Source organism: Onychostoma macrolepis, chromosome 04 (assembly GCF_012432095.1).
Source record: "Onychostoma macrolepis isolate SWU-2019 chromosome 04, ASM1243209v1, whole genome shotgun sequence".
Taxonomy (NCBI): domain Eukaryota; kingdom Metazoa; phylum Chordata; class Actinopteri; order Cypriniformes; family Cyprinidae; genus Onychostoma; species Onychostoma macrolepis.
The window spans coordinates 25,173,762-25,194,295 of record NC_081158.1 but is presented as its reverse complement, the minus strand read 5'-3'; the positions used below and the strand labels follow the sequence as shown (position 1 = coordinate 25,194,295).

The window sequence follows — 20,534 nt, the reverse complement described above, 5'->3', positions numbered from 1 at the left end:
GTCCAGCTGAAATGGTTTTTGGAAGAAAAGAAGTAGATGCGGCTCATAAATCACAGCGAGCAGGCGCTTGGACGACTGTGACACCAAGGGCTGAGAGAGACACACAGATATGAGATGCTTTATCACAGGAGGAGCGAGAAAAAGAGAGTTTCTGAAAGAAAGGCAGGAAAAGGACGGAAAGAGACTGCGCTCTAAATTATCCCATGGTTCTGCAACCTTCCTTTTAACCTACACTTGCACATGAAGGACTTCCTATAGGTGTGCAGGTCTGTAGGGGATAAAAACCGGTTGGCTGCAGTAGTGCGGGGAAAAAGGGCAGACAAAAGGCACAAAGACGCCCTTCCTGCAGCATTCAGCTTATTAAAATACCAGCACACATTTCTCAAACAGTCTTAATTCTCGCAAATCAAGACTAATGAAATAACAGTCCAGTGTTTTACAGTCGGCCCGGATGAACTGGGATCACTCTCTTAACAGACATGTTACTATCCGTCATCATTATGAGCACTCGCAGTCTAGCGGGGTGAAGAGGTTAAGCGTCTACTTCTGAAAAAACCACATGTATGTTCATTTAGGAACTGACGGCGTGTGTGACAGGCGGACAGAAATCAAAACAAATGAAGCAGTTACGAAGAAAAATGATAAGCACTCATTTTCGGCGTTTTTAAAACGCGATCCATCAGCGAAGACGAGAGGCCAGAGCCTTCGAAACAAACTCGCATCATCCCATTACCTGTCGGGATGGAAGGAAAAGGTGGAATTTGCATGGAGAAGATGAGCAGAGGTCTGATACCAGGGTGAGAAAGGCAAAACAAAAAGATGAAGGGGTTGGAGGGAAGATAAGAGAATGATATATAGGTAATCCCAGACACGGTAAAGATGTAACAGCTAAAAGTGGCCTGCCTGGAGTCTGGAGAGACACTTTTGAAGATGATGAGGGTTTGATAACCTGTGGCAGAACCAGACTGTGTGTGTGTGGAGATTTTCTTGTTGAGTGAGAAGGCCATTTACTCTACGTTGATATTCTTTGGCATTAAGCCTTAGAATGACCTCTTTTAAAACAGAACACTTAGCTTAAATATTGTGGCTGGTCTACTGCCGTTCACTTACATTTCGTTGTAATAGCTATAATTGTGTTCTCTGAGACAGTTCAAGCTGTGCTTCAATAGGCAGTCAAACTTCATGGCCTTTTAAGAGGAGTTATTTCTTCTAAAGAGCAGCATATTACAGTCTGAGATTTTGCTGTGTATGATGGGGTTTTTCCAAGGAGACGCGAGCGAATGCCAAGACAATCTCATGTAGGGTCAGAAATAATCTCCATGAATGTATGCAAATGCAGGTGCTAGGGATGCACAATATATCGGTACTGTATCGGTTATCGGTTGATATTAAGAATTTTTACAATTTGTTATCAGATATTAAATTGAGTAAGCTCATTTCCATTTAATATTCAAAGTTAATTGTTAAAAACATTCAATTTAATAACACCGCCAAATTTAAACAATTTTAGAAAATGTATATATAAATTTACAATACATAATTTAATAATAATAATAGAAGAAGAGCTGCGCTACAAATGACACACTATACACTTATACACTATGCACTCAACCATGTAGTGTATGAATTATATAAGGTTATTTTGTCATTAATAATCGGAGTCTGATAGCCCCTCCCTCTTCGCGACGTAATTAAAGCTGCGACAGTTGAATGCATGAAGTGTCCAACATTCCACACTTCATTTTTTCAGTTATTTAAGTGCATCATCCGGGTATTTAAAGTGCACTTTTTATTTTGGGAATTTTCAGTGTGAACACACTACTCGCACTATTTATACTACAAAATATCATAGAATAGTGCATAAGTACGCGATTTGGGACGCACCTATAAAGAAGAAGAAGGAGGAGGAGGACCGGAAAAGAATAATTATAATTTATTGTAAATTAAACTAAATTCACTTCTAGTATTTACAACAGATTTTAGTATTTAGTGTTTTTAAATTAATTTAAACAAAATACATCTTAGAAAAACAAATTTCTTTATAAATTTCTAGGATTGTAATAAAGTGATATACATTGTAATAATATATCTAACATTATTTAAATATATAATATATAATTCAATAATTAATATTTATTCATTCATTTATTTATTTATATTACTGGATTTTAATATCTGACTAACTAAATAGTTTTTATTTTAATTTTTTTTTTAGAAATTTGTAATATCTAAATATAGATATATATAAATGTAAAATGAATTACGATTATCCTACTGTACACTATACATACATGCATACACACATACAGTGGGTACGGAAAGTATTCAGACCCCCTTAAATGTTTCACTCTTTGTTATATTGCAGCCATTTGCTAAAATCATTTAAGTTCATTTTGTTTCCTCATTAATGTACACACAGCACCCCATATTGACAGAAAAACACAGAATTGTTGACATTTTTGCAGATTTATTAAAAAAGAAAAACTGAAATATCACATGGTCCTAAGTATTCAGACCCTTTGCTCAGTATTTAGTAGAAGCACCCTTTTGATCTAATACAGCCATGAGTCTTTTTGGGAAAGATGCAACAAGTTTTTCACACCTGGATTTGGGGATCCTCTGCCATTCCTCCTTGCAGATCCTCTCCAGTTCTGTCAGGTTGGATGGTAAACGTTGGTGGACAGCCATTTTTAGGTCTCTCCAGAGATGCTCAATTGGGTTTAAGTCAGGGCTCTGGCTGGGCCATTCAAGAACAGTCACGGAGTTGTTGTGAAGCCACTCCTTCGTTATTTTAGCTGTGTGCTTAGGGTCATTGTCTTGTTGGAAGGTAAACCTTCGCCCAGTCTGAGGTCCTGAGCACTCTGGAGAAGGTTTTGTCCAGGATATCCCTGTACTTGGCCGCATTCATCTTTCCCTCGATTGCAACCAGTCGTCCTGTCCCTGCAGCTGAAAAACACCCCACAGCATGATGCTGCCACCACCATGCTTCACTGTTGGGACTGTATTGGACAGGTGATGAGCAGTGCCTGGTTTTCTCCACACATACCGCTTAGAATTAAGGCCAAAAAGTTCTATCTTGGTCTCATCAGACCAGAGAATCTTATTTCTCACCATCTTGGAGTCCTCCATGCGGGCTTTCATGTGTCTTGCACTGAGAAGAGGCTTCCGTCGGGCCACTCTGCCATAAAGCCCCGACTGGTGGAGGGCTGCAGTGATGGTTGACTTCCTACAACTTTCTCCCATCTCCCGACTGCATCTCTGGAGCTCAGCCACAGTGATCTTTGGGTTCTTCTTTACCTCTCTCACCAAGGCTCTTCTCCCCCGATAGCTCAGTTTGGCTGGACGGCCAGCTCTAGGAAGGGTTCTGGTCGTCCCAAACGTTTTCCATTTAAGGATTATGGAGGCCACTGTGCTCTTAGGAACCTTAAGTGCAGCAGAAAATTTCTGTGCCTTGCCACAATTCTGTCTCTGAGCTCTTCAGGCAGTTCCTTTGACCTCATGATTCTCATTTGCTCTGACATGCACTGTGAGCTGTAAGGTCTTATATAGACAGGTGTGTGGCTTTCCTAATCAAGTCCAATCAGTATAATCAAACACAGCTGGACTCAAATGAAGGTGTAGAACCATCTCAAGGATGATCAGAAGAAATGGACAGCACCTGAGTTAAATATATGAGTGTCACAGCAAAGGGTCTGAATACTTAGGACCATGTGATATTTCAGTTTTTCTTTTTTAATAAATCTGCAAAAATGTCAACAATTCTGTGTTTTTCTGTTAATATGGGGTGCTGTGTGTACATTAATGAGGAAAAAAATGTAAATGATTTTAGCAAATGGCTGCAATATAACAAATAGTGAAAAATTTAAGGGGGTCTGAATACTTTCTGTACCTACTGTACATACATATCTACACATAGATTTTCTCATTGTGCATTCCAATTAATCTCAATCCAACCTACAGTTAAAACAGCTAACTAACACAATAAAATATCTGCTGATTGGCTTCATCACTCTGTCTCCACTCCACCAATAAGCTGGTGTGTGGTGGGCGTTCTGGCGCACTATGGCTGCCGTAGTATCATCCAAGTGGATGCTGCACACTGGTGGTGGATGAGGATATATATATATATAATGTATGTATGTATGTATATATGTATATGTGTATATAGAGTCATGGCCAAAAATATCGGCACCGTAGGTAAATTTGATCAAAGAAGGATGTGAAAATTAATCTGCATTGTTAATCCTTTTGATCTTTTATTTAAAAAATTCACAAAAATCTAACCTTTCATTGGATAATAAGAATTTAAAATGGGGGGAAATATCATTATGAAATAAATGTTTTTCTCAAATAAACGTTGGACACAATTATTGGCACCCCTAGAAATTCTTATGAGTAAAATATCTCAAGTATATTCCCATTCATATTCACAATTTTGAGCACTCCAGGGTGATTATGAACATGAAATTATCCAGCCATGTCTTCCTGTTTCACAGAAATATAAATAGGAGGGAAAACAAAGCCCAAATTCCCTTAATCATCCATCACAATGAGAAAAACCAAAGAATATATTTCTGATGTGCAGCAAAAGATAATTGAGCCTCATAAATTAGTGAAGTGGCTTTAAGAAAAGAGCTAGAGCAGTGAAAATTCCCATTTCCACCATCAGGGCAATAATTAAGAATTTCCAATCAACATAAAATGTTATGAAACTGCCTGGAAGAGGACGCGTGTCTATATCGTCCTAATGCACGGTGAGAAGGAGAGTTTGAGTCGCTAAAGACTCTCCAAGGACCACAGCTGGAGAATTGCAGAAAATAGTTGAGTCTCGGGGTCAGAAAACCTTTAAAAAAATTGTCAAACAGCACCTACATCACCACATGTTGTTCTGGAGGGTTTCAAGAAAAATTCTCCTAGCTCATCCAAAAACAAACTCCAGCATATTTAGTTATCAGACACGACTGGAACTTCAAATGGGACTGGCTTCTATGGTCAGATGAAACTAAAAAATGAGCTTTTTAGCAGCAAACACTCAAGATGGGTTTGGTGAACACAGGGATAAAAAGTACCCCACGTGTACAATGAAATATACTGCTGTATTTTTGATGTTGTGGGCCTATATTTCTGCTGGAGGTCCTGGACATCTTGTTTAGACACATGGCATTATGGATTCTATCAAATACCAACAGATAAAAAAATTAATAAGTGACTGACTCTGTTAGAAATCTTATAATGGGCCATGTTTGGATCTTCCAACTGTACAATAATCCAAACACAAACCTCAAAAACAACACAAAAATGGGTCACTGAGCACAAAACCAAGCTTCTGCTGGCCATTCCAGTCCTCTGACCTGAACCCTGTAGAAAATGAGTGGGTGAACTGAAGAGAAGCACCACCAACATGGAGCTGGGAATCTAATGGGTCTGGAGTGATTCTGGATGAAGGAATGGTCTCTGATCTCTTGTCAGGTGTTCTCTAACCTCATCAGGCATTATAGGAGACAATTTAGAGCTGTTAAACTGGCAAATGGAGGTTTCAAAAAGTATCGAATAAAATGGTGCCGTTAATTGTGGCCAATGTGTATTAGAGAAAAACATTTCTTTCATAATGATATTTCCCCCCCCATTTTAAATTCTTATTATCCAATGAAAGGTTAGATTTTTGTGAATTTTTTAAATAAAAGATCAAAAGGATTTGTTATTGGTATTTGTTTGTTAGGAATCCGAGGGTGCAAAAAAATCAAAGTATTGAGAAAATTCCTTTAAAGTTGTCCAAATTAAGCCCTTATCAATGCATATTACTACGTTTTGATATATGTACAGTACGAAATTTACAAAATATCTTCATGGAACATGATCTTTACTTAATATCCTAATGATTTTTGGCATAAAAGAAAAATCGATAATTTTGACCCATACAATGTATTGTTGGCTATTGCTACAAATATACCTGTGCTGCTTATGACTGGTTTTGTGGTCCAGGGTCACATATATAAAATGTAATAATAAATTAATAATTATAATTTATTAAAACAACACTAAATTCGGTTGGGTTTACAACAATTTATTTTAGAATTTAGCATTTTATTTACTTTTTTTAATTACACAAAATACTACTAGATTTTAGTATCTGACTGTAAAAAAACTATAGCATCCCATAACAGTAACAGCAATGCTGATACATAGGCCTTATGCATATTATAATGCATTCCGACAATGATGCATGAAACCAAGCGTTTGCTTCACATGCTTGAGTAGCACATGTTTCTGGCCTTAGTCCATACTTGGTTTAACTATTCATTAAAAGCATACTGATAATCACGTTAAACTGTGGTGTAGAGCATTGGGACACTAATTCCAACAAGTGCCCTTTGACCCAAACAGGGCACGTTAATGGGTGACTAAACTGGGTGAGCAGGGACATCTAAACCCATTCAGAAAACAGAAGATAGCAGAACATAGGGAGAGGTCAACGCTGTGAAACTGCTTCGGTGTGACAGAGTATGGCAACCCCCTGGGGACACAAGACAAACACACAGAGTGCATGCTTAAACACAGCATCACAGGAATGAGGCAAAGGTCAGCACTGACAGGTGGCTGGAGAAAACATCACACTCTTCCACTCAAGCATTTATCTGTAATTCATCCAGCATCCATGGCTGCGTAGCTTGATAGGATGTGTGTGTGCATAAGTCTGTGAGGAACAGAAGTTTTGTGTATGTGTGTGCGTGAATAGCATTAACTGCATTCTTTTGTGGGCATGTATGAACATGTACATATAAACATGGACAACATACACACTATAGGAGTGACAAACATTCAAAGAATGAATGAATTCCCCAAATTATCATTTATGGGTGCACGAAACAGCATCTTGAAGGTTTGGTATCCTCTATTTTTGACCAAAGTAATATTACAGCAACCAAAGACTTATGTTAGACTATTTTGACTAAACCACAGTCGACAGAGCTGTCAAGTTTTGTTTATGTTTGCAGAGCACGCTCTTGAAATGTTGCCATGTCTGCTTATTATAAGCAACGCTTGTTAAGTATCTTTGTGCTTATTGTTTGGGCTCATAAAGTGAAGTGAATTCAATTTATGTAATTAATAAAGCAGGCAGGTGTAGGTTGTGATATTTTGGTTTTTGGTATAAGTTTATTATAGACTTGTACTTACTTGCCATTCTTTTATAGCAAGATCTGGCAATACTAATGAGTCAAGACGTACCTCTTTCCCTGTGATTTCTGGCACCAAAACTCTTACACATGTTTAAATACATCATTAACAGCTAGCTGTTCAGTTTGGTTCTATACAAACTACACAGAATTCCTGTACAGTAAATGTCACTACCTGAATTTTTCAAGAGCTAATTTGGTTGCCACTGACTCCTGTAAATTACTTAACTGTCTGTTAACAGAACAGGACTAAAAGGTGAACTGATATCCGAATTTAGCTGCAGTGTATGCCACACTTGACACATCCTCTAATCGAAAACCTTTGCTGTTCCAAGAACAACATCATAGCCCAAACTGTATCCATTGTCTCTAAATCCAACCCCTATATTCCTAACCCTGATCCCCAATTTTCAACCTTAAAACCTGTCTCAACCATTCCCAATCCAGTTCAAACCCCTCCTAAATGTTTACCCTAAATCCTAACCCTCTATTTTTCAACACCTAACCTCTTAACATCTTAATCCTCACTTAACCTCAACCTCAAACCCCATCCCTCAATCCTAAATCCTAAACTCAACTTTCACCCATCTTACTGGTTCAAATTCTTAGCCTTAAACCATATCTCTAGCTCACTGGTTGATAAATGTCATTCCAACCCTAACCTACCACTTTGTCACCATATTGCTTTGTTTCTAGGCGCTCCAATTCTGTTTGGCCAACTAATGGTTATGAACATCACAACCACTACAATTCATTCCATGCCATTCCATGTTGACATCAAATTAGTTTCTACACCACTAAAACCAACATTTTGGAGAGAAACGTTCATATATAAATTTCACCAATGCTTAAAATAATTTCATGGCAAAAGTTCATGGCATTGCCCTCTTATTATGCACAACATAAGGAAAAAAAACCCAGATTAAAATGGTTAAATACAAAATGACAAAATAAAAGTAAATAAAAATAAATCAAATGGGTATGTTATTATACAAAGCAATTATACCAGACTGATTTTCCAGAAGCCAAACCCGCATGCACATCAAAAGCTTTCAGCTACTAAGAGAATGAAGACGATGAAGAGACAACCATTTACAACTTCAAGCAAAAGATTATCATATCAAACTCATGTTAATTCCATCGTTTATGCAGATTTGGACCTCCATCTCTAGGGCAGTTTCAACTTTCAGGAAATCAAAAGGCTCAGATAAAATATACTTCATTCTTATTACCCAACCCAATTCCTGATAGGATCTTATCACCTGTTTTCCCTTTAGAGGGCGAATAAGGTTGGAATATCCATTTGGGAAAAGCAATACAGATAGATGTGTTTCTAATGTACAACCTAAACACACACACACACACACACACACACACACACACCTGTGGCCCATCATTCATAGCTTACAGAGACTTTGCAGTTTCTTTTCGTCTTTCTCACGCACACGCAGTTAAACCTCATTATTCTCGCAGTCAGTAAAGCTTGCGTCTTTCCTCGTGTAACATCAGACCCTGAAGACATTTCATTACATACAAAAAACCCTCTCACACGCTCTCCTCCCTCCATCCCGTAATCCAATCAGAGCTCTGCTAATGCACCTTTCTAATGCAATCAGCCAATCAGAGCATCCACTGCGGCCTCGCTGGTCACATGACACCCCGGCCCAGGCCTGTGCGAAGAACCATGTCAGGCTAATGCTATTTTAATGCATTTCTTAATGCAATTTAGCATTAGCTGCGCAACCTCCCCCCTCCCGACTCCGATTCTGCCCCACTGGACACCACAAATCAATTTCTGACATTTCTAAAGAGACGATGATCCCTGTGTTGGCACTGAGGAAGAGGGATAATGACAGCCTAATGCGATTTGTGAGCGCAGGCTAGTCCTGAAACAGGCTGGCCTCCCTTCACTTCCCCTTTACCAACATGCATTACTATTGGGGCTAATAGGCCACATTAAGACATATGGAGCCAAAATGTCCTATAATTGTAGAGCTCTTCAGTTACATGTTTCCAGCTACAGTAGCCTAATGGCCAAGACTTCACATTCATGACAAGACTGAAAGTTTGTCACAATATATGAGAGAAATATCTCTGGTGTGTTTCCGGATCAGGTAATTCATGATTGATTGTGTGTTTGTAGATTCAAAGGGATATGAAATTCTGGTCATTATTTACTCACCCTCATGTGTTTCTTTTTAAACGCCAAATGTGTTATTTTGTTATAAATAAGAGTTCTTGTCAAAGAAGATTTTTAAGTCAAACAAGATTTCAGTGAATAACAACTTCATTTGTGTTCTGTTCCTCACACAATGCTACTGTATGGCTTCAGAAGAATATAGTGCATGATTTATAATGGTGCCCCTGGTCTCCATTCACTTTAACTGTATGGAAGTGAGCAGCTTGGACCTTTGGCTAAATGTCGTCTTTTGTGTTCCACAAAAGAAAGTAAGTCATAAAGTTTAATGTCTGTGTAAAGTTTGTCACACAACAGAAAAATTTGTTATTAACCACCCAGCCAAATTTGAAAGTTATCAAAAATCTTTGAAAAATAAGCAGGACTCTCTGCTCTCAAACGCTGGGGGCGTGTCCGCTGTCGGTGCTAAAACCACGCCCACTCGCAGGAAAGTGGCTGTCTCTCTCAACTGTCAAATACCGCTACATGCTACTGATGCTACCTCTAGTAGTTTAATTGGATTTATACAGCCATACATGTTTGAGCATAGGGCTGTGCAATTAATCGTATTCGATTATCATGCGCATCTCGTGAGTAAAGCCGGTTTCGTGATTAGCAGTAAATCGCCATCACCTGCTTTCAGATGGAGCAGCAGTTAATACACAGAGCCGTAGTTCACTGACAAGCTACGCAATATCGCGTTCATAATCGAAGACGAATCGTCAGCGCTGTAGTGAGTTGAAACCTTCTCGTCTTCGAGGCGAGCGTGGCTCATGGTTGCTTAGCAACGGCAAACACCACAAGAGCACAAGCTCCCGTGCGCTTTGAAAGAAGAGAAAGCGGTACAGCTCGTGTTTCCATGCGTTTTTAGATGCGAATTGTGAACGCTCCATGTTTTTAAATTGTATGTATTCTGCCACATATTGATGTCTCTGGGGTAAGACCCGGGTATCCATTCACCCTAGAACCGCCCCTGCCTAGAATCTGTATATCTAACATCTAACATCACAGACATTCAAAAAGACAAACTAAGAACTTGACCTCTCAACATAGTTATTATAGTGTTAGGGGCGGGGCCACGCTCGGTGGCTCCATTGAGTCATCGAGCCACCGTTTTAACCCCGCCCAATAAATCCTGAACACAGAATTGGTGAAAAACTGTTTAACGGTATAACTCCACAATTCAGTACTACATAGTTCAGAGTCTTTGTAATGTGTTTCAGCAATAAATTTCTAACATTTGTAATGTGTTTAGAAACAATTCTCAGAATTCTCTTTACACGGACTTTAAAAAATGAGAGGACGAGTAAATGAAAATGTTCATTTTTTTCTTAAAAAAAAAAGAGAAATGATTGTGTATGTATTATAGTGTGTGTGTAAGCTGTATTATTGTGTATGTATAATAATACTTAAGAAGCAACAAAATATTAATGTTCAAATAAATAAAATAGCATAATATACCATAAAATAAAACAGCAAAATAAAAAAAGACACCTGTTGCACAATAATCATATAAACCCACATAGATAAAGCTTACAAAACAATGAATGACAGCATGAGGAACATCGGTATTTGGACTTTGAGTGTGTTATTCTGAACTCACTTAAACTTGGTGTTGACCTCGTCTGCTGCCTTGTGATAGTTTTCATTTGTAACCTTGTAGAACTGGGCACTCTGAGAAAGAGAAAGACAGAGAAGATGTGTGTCAAAAAAATAAAAGCTTTTATTGTATGTACATCCTTATTCCCTCTGTTGTCTCCTCCAGGGTGAACAGAGATAAGAGAACATTTACAGACATAAAAAGCTCACACAAAAATTCAAAACCGCAGCAGGTTCAACCCTACTGAGTCTCAACCTTTCTCTGCTACCAGTACAAGAGAAAAAAAAAACCTTAGTTAAAATATAAATTACAATAAGCAATTTTTGTTGCATGTCTTGCTCGCTTTCAGATTTCAAGGGGGAAAAAAAAAGAAAGAAAGTGTCAACAAAGATGAAAAGGTCATCACACTAACAGATGATGGCAATCTAAAACCTTATGAGGTTCTTAGTGAAGTGTGTCAAGAGTAGGTGGGGAAAAAAAAAAAAAAAAAAAAGTCCCAACAACCTGGAATGGATCTTGGTAAAGCGTTTGGGTCGACAATTCGAAAAGATAACTCACATTTCGAAGAAAATGGGCAGAATGTCAGATGTATGACTGAATTTGAGGATGTGACAACAAAAACTTGCTCAAGCTACATCCATAAAGAGAGCTCTCAATCACAGCCAGACAGGTTCATCTCACATTCACTGTCTCACACACACAATCAATACAAATGAAAGGCTGCAACCATGAGGATCAATAATTATATCTTAGGCTTTTAGTGAAGCTACTGTATAGCTTCTGATGGACTGCACGTCAAGTAGAAATCATTTGTCTAGTGGCTATCAGAGATGTGGTACGAGTCCAAAATCAGCTTCCGGTCAAACATACCAATGATTGGTAGAAAGATAATTTACCATAAAATACCATTAACAATATTTACAGGTAAGAAAAAAGTATTATAATTTTTTATTTAACATTTATTTACTTTATTAATAAAATAGATTTAAATAACGATATTTAAGGCAAAAAAGTATAAATGTAATGAAAAAATGCTAAATTTAGTGCAAAAAAAGAAAAACACAAAATAAAATAAAATAAAATAAAACAAAAATTAGTTACCAGCTAATAGTTACCTGCTAATGATGGTTTTATTGTCTTGCCAAGGCAAAACATTTGGTCCTTGAAAGTGTGGTTTTGGACCCTTTGTGGAACTACAGTATTACACAATGGGATGTAGGAGGTGGAACAGCCATCTTGCACAGTAGCAAAGTTCCAAAATAATGTTTTATTTCCCCCTGAGTGGATGTTGTCAAATCTGCCATCAAGCATATTATTGGAACAACAGCTCTGAGAGTTAAAGACGAGATCAGGTACAAGCTTGACTCCCGAGGGGCCTGATATAAGGGAACAACAGCAGTGATTTTAAGAGCATGTTGTGATGATGTAGATCTGATGGGAGGAGTCAGTAGTAATCAGGGCTACACACTAAAGGCGCTGGCCTGCACAAAAATTGATTATGTGGAAAGTGAGTTGGACCTCCAAACACATGCTCTAAAACCCCATGACCTGAGCGACGGTGTAATTTGGGAGGTCTGCCATTTTCCTTGATTAATGACAGAGTGGGATAGGTGCTGATTTTGATTTCAGAGTTGGGCCACACTGATTTAGAGGCCCTTCCATCAATCTGAGAGCAAACATTTACCTCCCACATGCTCTCTCGCGAAACCCTAAACCCTCATCTTCATCCAGGCATAGCCAGAGTAGACTGTAATCAGATTATGATTACAAAACCTGATCTTACACATCTTACATCTTAACAATCATTTTCAAACTTAAGTTTTAAAAGTTTTACAGAATTAATTTTTCAAGCTGATTTTTTTTTTTTTTTTTACAATCATTAATTTTTATTTCATAGATATTAGGATTTTGAAAACTCTGACATTGACATTTCACAACCTGAACTAATTTAGCCTTGTCACGAAAAGGGCAAATAATCTAGTATTTTTAAAAGGCTGAACACAGACGTAAAGTCTTTTGCAGAAGTCGTCTCTATGATGAGTTAGTTAGACCACATGACTTTGATTTTGCTTTTATTAGTAAAACACAATTTCTTATGTTTTGCTTTTATTATTAAAACAGTTTTGTCTGTTGGACCACATAAATGTGTTTGTCACAACACATTGCTTTGATTTTGCTTTTATTATTTAAACACAATTTCTTATGTTTTGCTAGGAGTGCTCCGACACACACAGCACAAGCCTGATTTCACACAGGAGTCCAATACAGATCCATCCGTTTACCACAAACACAACATTTATCCATTATTTTGATTTCAAATCCAAACATTCTTACTGAAAATGCTTTTTCATTGTGATTCTTTTTTCGTTTACAGTAATACTATCTTTATAGACGTGTTTAAATGCAATAAATATAAGGAACACATTATTCAATGCTTTTTACTTTTGCATTTAGGCTACTTCTGGACTTATATATTAAGTTGCTCAAGCAAGTGGCAAAATTACTAAACTAATTTACTTAAAACTAATTTAAACTAAAACTACTTTTCTTATGTTATCACAAACATTCTAAATTAACTTATGACTGGCAGAAACAGTCAGCTCTACTGCTTTTTCTTTTACATTTAAATCTTTATTACAAGCAATCCTGTGGTTTATAAAGAACTTTGCTTTCCATACCTCCATGAGTGCCATCTATTATTGCCTTATCTAAAAGTGCTCTTTTCCTTTAAACCTAGCCAAAAAGCCACATGTGATGACTATGAAACACAGTAGACTTTAATTATATGCATTTATAGTGTAATTATTACATTTTTGTGTCAATCCATGTTCATATTTACCGCAAACAATGCGCTGTCACATTAATTCAGTGCGTGCAGTACAGCAAAGATAGACTCAGTGCGGAAACTATCTCTGCACTGCTGCAGACGCACCGCTCCTGGAACACACTACCAGACCACAACCACGTGCAGTGTTAACACTCTGATCCATTAACATGAGCGCGGAAAAATACGCACTGCAAACGGAGTAATGTGAACTTGGCATTATGTGTGTGCGCTGCGAGTGTGCATGAGCACGCGAGCGCTGAATGGTTAAACACTGGCAAGAATTAACAAGAAAAGCTATTTATAAACTTTAGTAACGATGCGACACTGCCTCTATTGTTCAAGTGACAATTCGTGTGTCAACTATGCAGCGTGCAGCTCGCTTATAATGCAAAATACTTATTTTCCACCATAATTTGCAAATAAATTCTTTAAAAATCCTACAATGTGATTTTCTGGATTTTTTTCTATTTTGTCTCTCATAGTTGAGGTATACCTATGATGAAAATTACAGGCCTCTCTCATCTTTTTAAGTGGGAGAACTTGCACAATTGGTGGCTGACTAAATACTTTTTTGCCCCACTGTAAATCTAAAATAATAATATACAATTAGTATTTCTTATTATTTCTAATATACTTCCTGCAAAATCAAAGTCAAGTGGCATGACCAACAGACTCATGTGGTCCAACTAACTTATTAAAATGTTTTATTATTGCTTCCTATATGTATTTAAGAAATACTAATATCTTTTATCTTGTACAACCAACAAGTCAAGTGTTCCAACAGACAAAACTGTATAATGAAACACTTTTGTCTGAAAAGTCATGTGGCACGACCAACAAAGTGATGTGATCCAACAGACAAAAGTGTTTTAATTGTAAAACACTTTCGACTGCAAATCAAAGTCATGTGGTGCAACTAACAAAGTCTTGTGGTCCAACTATGATATGATGTTATAATGTTGCAGTTATACTACCCTGACATTTTTAAAGTCAAAATAGCCTCATGATTTGAGGTACTGTATCATTCATAGCCTTAGCAAACACTACTAAAGAATCCAGTCCTTTACCTGTTCAACAAAGCAGCTGTCAGACTACTTTCTCACCTTCTGTTTACAGGCATCTAAAAATAAAACTTTATTTAATATGGTGCACACAGGGGTATTATGGGCTAATGAAAGAACCTCCTAAAAGCTACTCCTGCCACCGATGGTGCATATAGGTGGTGTTTTGAGAAACAACCCCATGTTCAAATTAAATCTCGCAGGCTTTATAATGAGAGATCTGAGCAGTGGTGCAGTAATCAGCAGGCTGTGTTATCTCTCACAGACCAGAGAGGATGTGGAGGGAAACCCCCACTGAGACAGCCATTATGGCTCAACAGCACGGCGGCCATATTGGCTCTGCAGTGCACCGGCGGAGGCGCGAGACCGAGTTTTAACAAATCAAAGCTGGCGACTGCAAACAGGGAAGAAAAGCAGAACAGAGGCCTGTGGAGTCTATCCTTCCTTCACTGCCTCGTACTGCGAGAGACTGTGAAACAAAACAGACGAGTGGAAATGTCGCAAACAAGCACAAACGCTGTAATTCAATGGCATTACATAAAACATCCAGTCCAAGCATGGAAAACATTTGTAGAGTGACATATTGGTGACATTTCAACTCATATGGGTTTGGAACAACATGATGGTGAACAAATGATAATACATTTTTTAAGTATTCAAATTTTTACTATGCTTGTGGCTGTCTGGAAGTAAAAACAAGCGGACATGAGTGTGAACGCAAAGCTCAAGCTGTGTCTCTCGACTAGATAAAACTCGGCTAATTAAATTAACGAGGCCTCGTGCAGAGACAAACGCTGTCCCTTTCCAGTGTCTCGTCTACAGTGAGGAAGAGATAATGACCACACACTGATCTCAAATAAAACACCACACACTCTTCACTTAACAATGCTGTCAGTAAGAACTGGAAACAGAAAGCGAGTGTTACATGCAGAGAAGAGCGATTTACATTCAAATCCATGTCTAGCCTCACTACGGGTTACTACGACCACATCATATAGTGTTGCTAGGTAACAGCCCCTGAGAGTCTGAATCAAAGCTTTGAATGAAGAGTAAGTTGTAAACTAAAGTTATGCTACATCATGTGATGATAATTTTTTCTTTTTTATTATGGATTCAATGCTCTCTGACATAGTAATAGGTCGACCAGTAAGAATTTCAGGACATACGGGTCCAGTTTTGCCCTTCAAAATGTAATGGAATTCTGAACTTTGTTTGTTTTAATAAATAATAAATGGTACTTTAATTGAATTAAAAAAAATATTCCACTATTACGGAATCACAACAGACTCACAGCTTTTGTTACCAAATAAAAGAACACTGAGCTGCAGGTGAAATGCACTATGGGAATTTTATCACTGACTTTGACTGGCTTGGTATGCGATCAAGGTTATTATTATTTTCTTACACAAGCCAGACCATAACAATGGAAAAAAGGAAGAAGTATTAAAAGAAAAAAAAAAAAAAGGTCCCAACTTTATATTAGGTGGCCTTAACTACTATGTACTTACATTTGAATTAATAATTTGGTACAATGCACTTATTGTCTACATACATGTTTTTACATTGTACTCATATTTTTAAAAATACCTATATGTAATTACATCTGTAATTACATTTATAATTACGCTGTTGACCCGTCCCTTACACCTTAACCCAGCCTTAAACCTACCCATACCACCAAACCTGTCCCTAACCTTACCCGTATCCCACCTCAATAGCAGAAATAGTGTTTTGCAATACAGTATGAACACAATAAGTACATTGTACTTATTGTTTGATGTAAGTACATAGTAGTTAAGGTCACCTAATATAAAGTGTGACCGAAAAAAAAAAAACTAATTCTGCACAGGCAAACATACAGCCAAAGCCACTGCAGTCAAGTCCCCTTGAGGTCATTTAAATTCCATCGATCAGGCTAAAAACACTGTATTAGCAGCTTTCTTCAACACCACTTCAGCCCTCCACTGTGATCATGGAGCATTATGAGAAAGACCCAAAACTACTAATAATTCAATTGAGGAGAAACCTCCCCCTCCCCAAAAAAAAGAACTAGCAAAAAAAAGCAGAGGGCTCAGTTGAAATATGAGATTGTTTTACAGAGATTATTGAGTGAAAATCTGTGGTGAATATATACGTACAGTACATATATAGATATTGTTTCAGAGGCAATTTGAGTGGCCGCACCAATAAGTAGGCTGGAGGTGGCAGCCGCCGTCTCAGAGCTGTGATGGGCTGTCAGACACAAGCCACTGATAAACGAGCAAACTGAATTGAAAGAGACATGTAATATATATCAGTGTTTTATTCTCTTCTCTCTCTCTATCTCTCATTCGCTCTCTTTTTCCTTTTTGCTGGTACTGTTACAGTACAATGGCTAGGGAAAACTGCAGTTGAGAGAGCAAGAGGAAACAGTAAAAAAGAAAACACCATAATATTGTGGTATATTCAAAATCAATCCACTGCTTCCCAAAATGATTTGCCAAGTTGCTACATTTTCAGTCACATTCTTTCTCTCCTTTTTTGTTATGTGGAATAGTTTTAAGAATATGCTGGTTGCTCTTTTTAATGCAATTACAACGAATGGCCACAAAAAGGACACAAAGCACCATATAGTATTGTAAAATTGTTCCATATGACTCATATGCTATACTACAAATCATCTGAATCTGTTTGTATGAGAAATAGATGTAAATGTAAGCAATTATTTACTGAATATATTGATATCTGTCGTACCTCTCCTTGGCATGCTCATAGGCAGCAATTTAGCAATTACAGTGCAAGTCTGACTCATTATTAGAGTTTTTTTTTTTCTGGTCCACAAAAATGACTCTCGTCATGAATCAGACATTGAATTAAAAAAAAAATCAACAACACAAAAGACAACTCGGCCGCAAGTCAACATTTGCAGATAATAAAACCTATTTTGGCTACCTACTTTAAAGAAATGTTTCTACATTTTCAGTGAATTATTGAAAACAATTATTATTATTAGATTACATAATTGTATCAAATAATTTTTTTAATCTATTATTATTATTATTATTAACATCCTTTAACTCATCTGAATATGATGGTTCTTGTATATAGAATAGGATGGTATACTGTACATGGTCCTTACTCTTTTCTAAGCCATCGCCTTGAGTAAAACCCAGAGCATTTATTATTTATGATGTCTAACCAACAAATCCTGATTCACCAATCCATTGGGCTCAAACACACTAGAGTCCAGCTGAGTGTGACTCTCTCAGAAGGGTTGAGGACTGTGTATGTGTTTGTGTATATGTTGACACAGTGCCGGGAATATTGAACAGAGATCGTTAAGTGATTGATGAAGCTGTGAGCGATCAATAACACCTCCGCATGCAGAGTTGAAATGGTCTGAGAGCTGTCCTTGTAAAGAGACAGAGAGACTGAACTAAAGCTAGCTGCCGTGTGCAAGATCAGTTAGTTTCATGAACACAGGATAAATCTAATGACTGACTTAAATGGAGCTTTAAAAGAATATTCTGGGTTATTTTCTAACCTAATGTCTATGGACTGCATTTGTGGCATGCTGTCGATAACCACAGACTCATCCTTTTATTGCGTGCAAACAAACACAAAACACAGTTACAGTAAATCAATCATAATGGAAGCTTTTGAGCAGCCTTTTTGGACTAGACTGATCCAGATCAGCACTGATTATACTGTGCATTTAGACAACAACATGTACTGTAATTTAATTGTGTTAAGTGCAGGTGCTCTGCTAGTTTGTTGCAATCATGTTTTTGGTTGTTTCTTCAACAACAAAATTAAACGAATTAATATAAAAAGTGTGGAACAAGGATATTTTGGAGCTATATATACATATACAGTGGGTACGGAAAGTATTCAGACCCCCTTAAATTTTTCACTCTTTGTTATATTGCAGCCATTTACTAAAATCATTTAAGTTCTTTTTTTTTTTTTTTCCCTCAATGTAACACCCCCGCAGCATGATGCTGCCACCACCATGCTTCAGTGTTGGGACTGTATTGGACAGGTGATGAGCAGTGCCTGGTTTTCTCCACACATACCGCTTAGAATTAAGGCCAAAAAGTTCTATCTTGGTCTCATCAGACCAGAGAATCTTATTTCTCACCATCTTGGAGTCCTCCATGCGGGCTTTCATGTGTCTTGCACTGAGGAGAGGCTTCCGTCGGGCCACTCTGCCATAAAGCCCCGACTGGTGGAGGGCTGCAGTGACGGTTGACTTTCTACAACTTTCTCCCATCTCCCGTGATCTTGGGGTTCTTCTTTACCTCTCTCACCAAGGCTCTTCTCCCCCGATAGCTCAGTTTGGCCGGACGGCCAGCTCTAGGAAGGGTTCTGGTCGTCCCAAACATCTTCCATTTAAGGATTATGGAGGCCACTGTGCTCTTAGGAACCTTAAGTGCAGCAGAAATTTTTTTGTAACCTTGGCCAGATCTGTGCCTTGCCACAATTCTGTCTCTGAGCTCTTCAGGCAGTTCCTTTGACCTCATGATTCTCATTTGCTCTGACATGCACTGTGAGCTGTAAGGTCTTATATAGACAGGTGTGTGGCTTTCCTAATCAAGTCCAATCAGTATAATCAAACACAGCAGGACTCAAATGAAGGTGTAGAACCATCTCAAGGATGATCAGAAGAAATGGACAGCACCTGAGTTAAATATATGAGTGTCACAGCAAAGGGTCTGAATACTTAGGACCATGTGATATTTCAGTTTTTCTTTTTAATAAATCTGCAAAATGTCAACAATTCTGTGTTTTTCTGTCAATATGGGGTGCTGTGTGTACATTAATGAGGAAAAAAAATTAACAAATTATTTTAGCAAATGGCTGCAATATAACAAAGAGTGAAAAATTTAAGGGGGTCTGAATACTTTCTGTACCCACTGTATATATATATACACACACACATACACACATATATACAGTGGGGCAAAAAAGTATTTAGTCAGCCACCAATTGTGCAAGTTCTCCGACTTAAAAAGATGAGAGAGGCCTGTAATTTTCATCATAGGTATACCTCAACTATGAGAGACAAAATGAGAAAAAAAAAAATCCAGAAAATCACATTGTAGGATTTTTAAAGAATTTATTTGCAAATTATGGTGGAAAATAAGTATTTGGTCAATAACAAAATTTCATCTTAATACTTTGTTATATACCCTTTGTTGGCAATGACAGAGGTCAAACGTTTTCTGTAAGTCTTCACAAGGTTTTCACACACTGTTGCTGGTATTTTGGCCCATTCCTCCATGCAGATCTCCCTCCAAAGATTTTCGATGGGGTTGAGATCTGGAGACTGGCTAGGCCACTCCAGGACCTTGAAATGCTTCTTACGAAGCCACTCCTTCGTTGCCAGGCGGTGTGTTTGGGATCATTGTCATGCTGAAAGACCCAGCCACGTTTCATCTTCAATGCCCTTGCTGATGGAAGGAAGTTTTCACTCAAAATCTCACGATACATGGCCCCATTCATTCTTTCGTTTACACGGATCAGTCGTCCTGGTCCCTTTGCAGAAAAACAGCCCCAAAGCATGATGTTTCCACCCCCATGCTTCACAGTAGGTATGGTGTTCTTTGGATGCAACTCAGCATTCTTTCTCCTCCAAACACGACAAGTTGAGTTTTTACCAAAAGTTCTATTTTGGTTTCATCTGACCATATGACATTCTCCCAATCCTCTTCTG

At 37.9% G+C, this 20,534-nt stretch overlaps 1 protein-coding gene across 5 annotated transcripts in view; it reads right to left on the bottom strand.

Moving 5' to 3' along the window:
- Positions 1–20,534, bottom strand: part of chchd3a (coiled-coil-helix-coiled-coil-helix domain containing 3a) — an 81,650-nt gene that overhangs the window by 11,294 nt on the left and 49,822 nt on the right. For all 5 annotated transcript variants that reach the window (XM_058773594.1, XM_058773595.1, XM_058773597.1 and 2 more), the window contains one exon: positions 10,955–11,025. In XM_058773594.1, the coding sequence (XP_058629577.1) occupies positions 10,955–11,025 (71 nt within the window). The remainder of the gene's footprint in view (positions 1–10,954; positions 11,026–20,534) is intronic.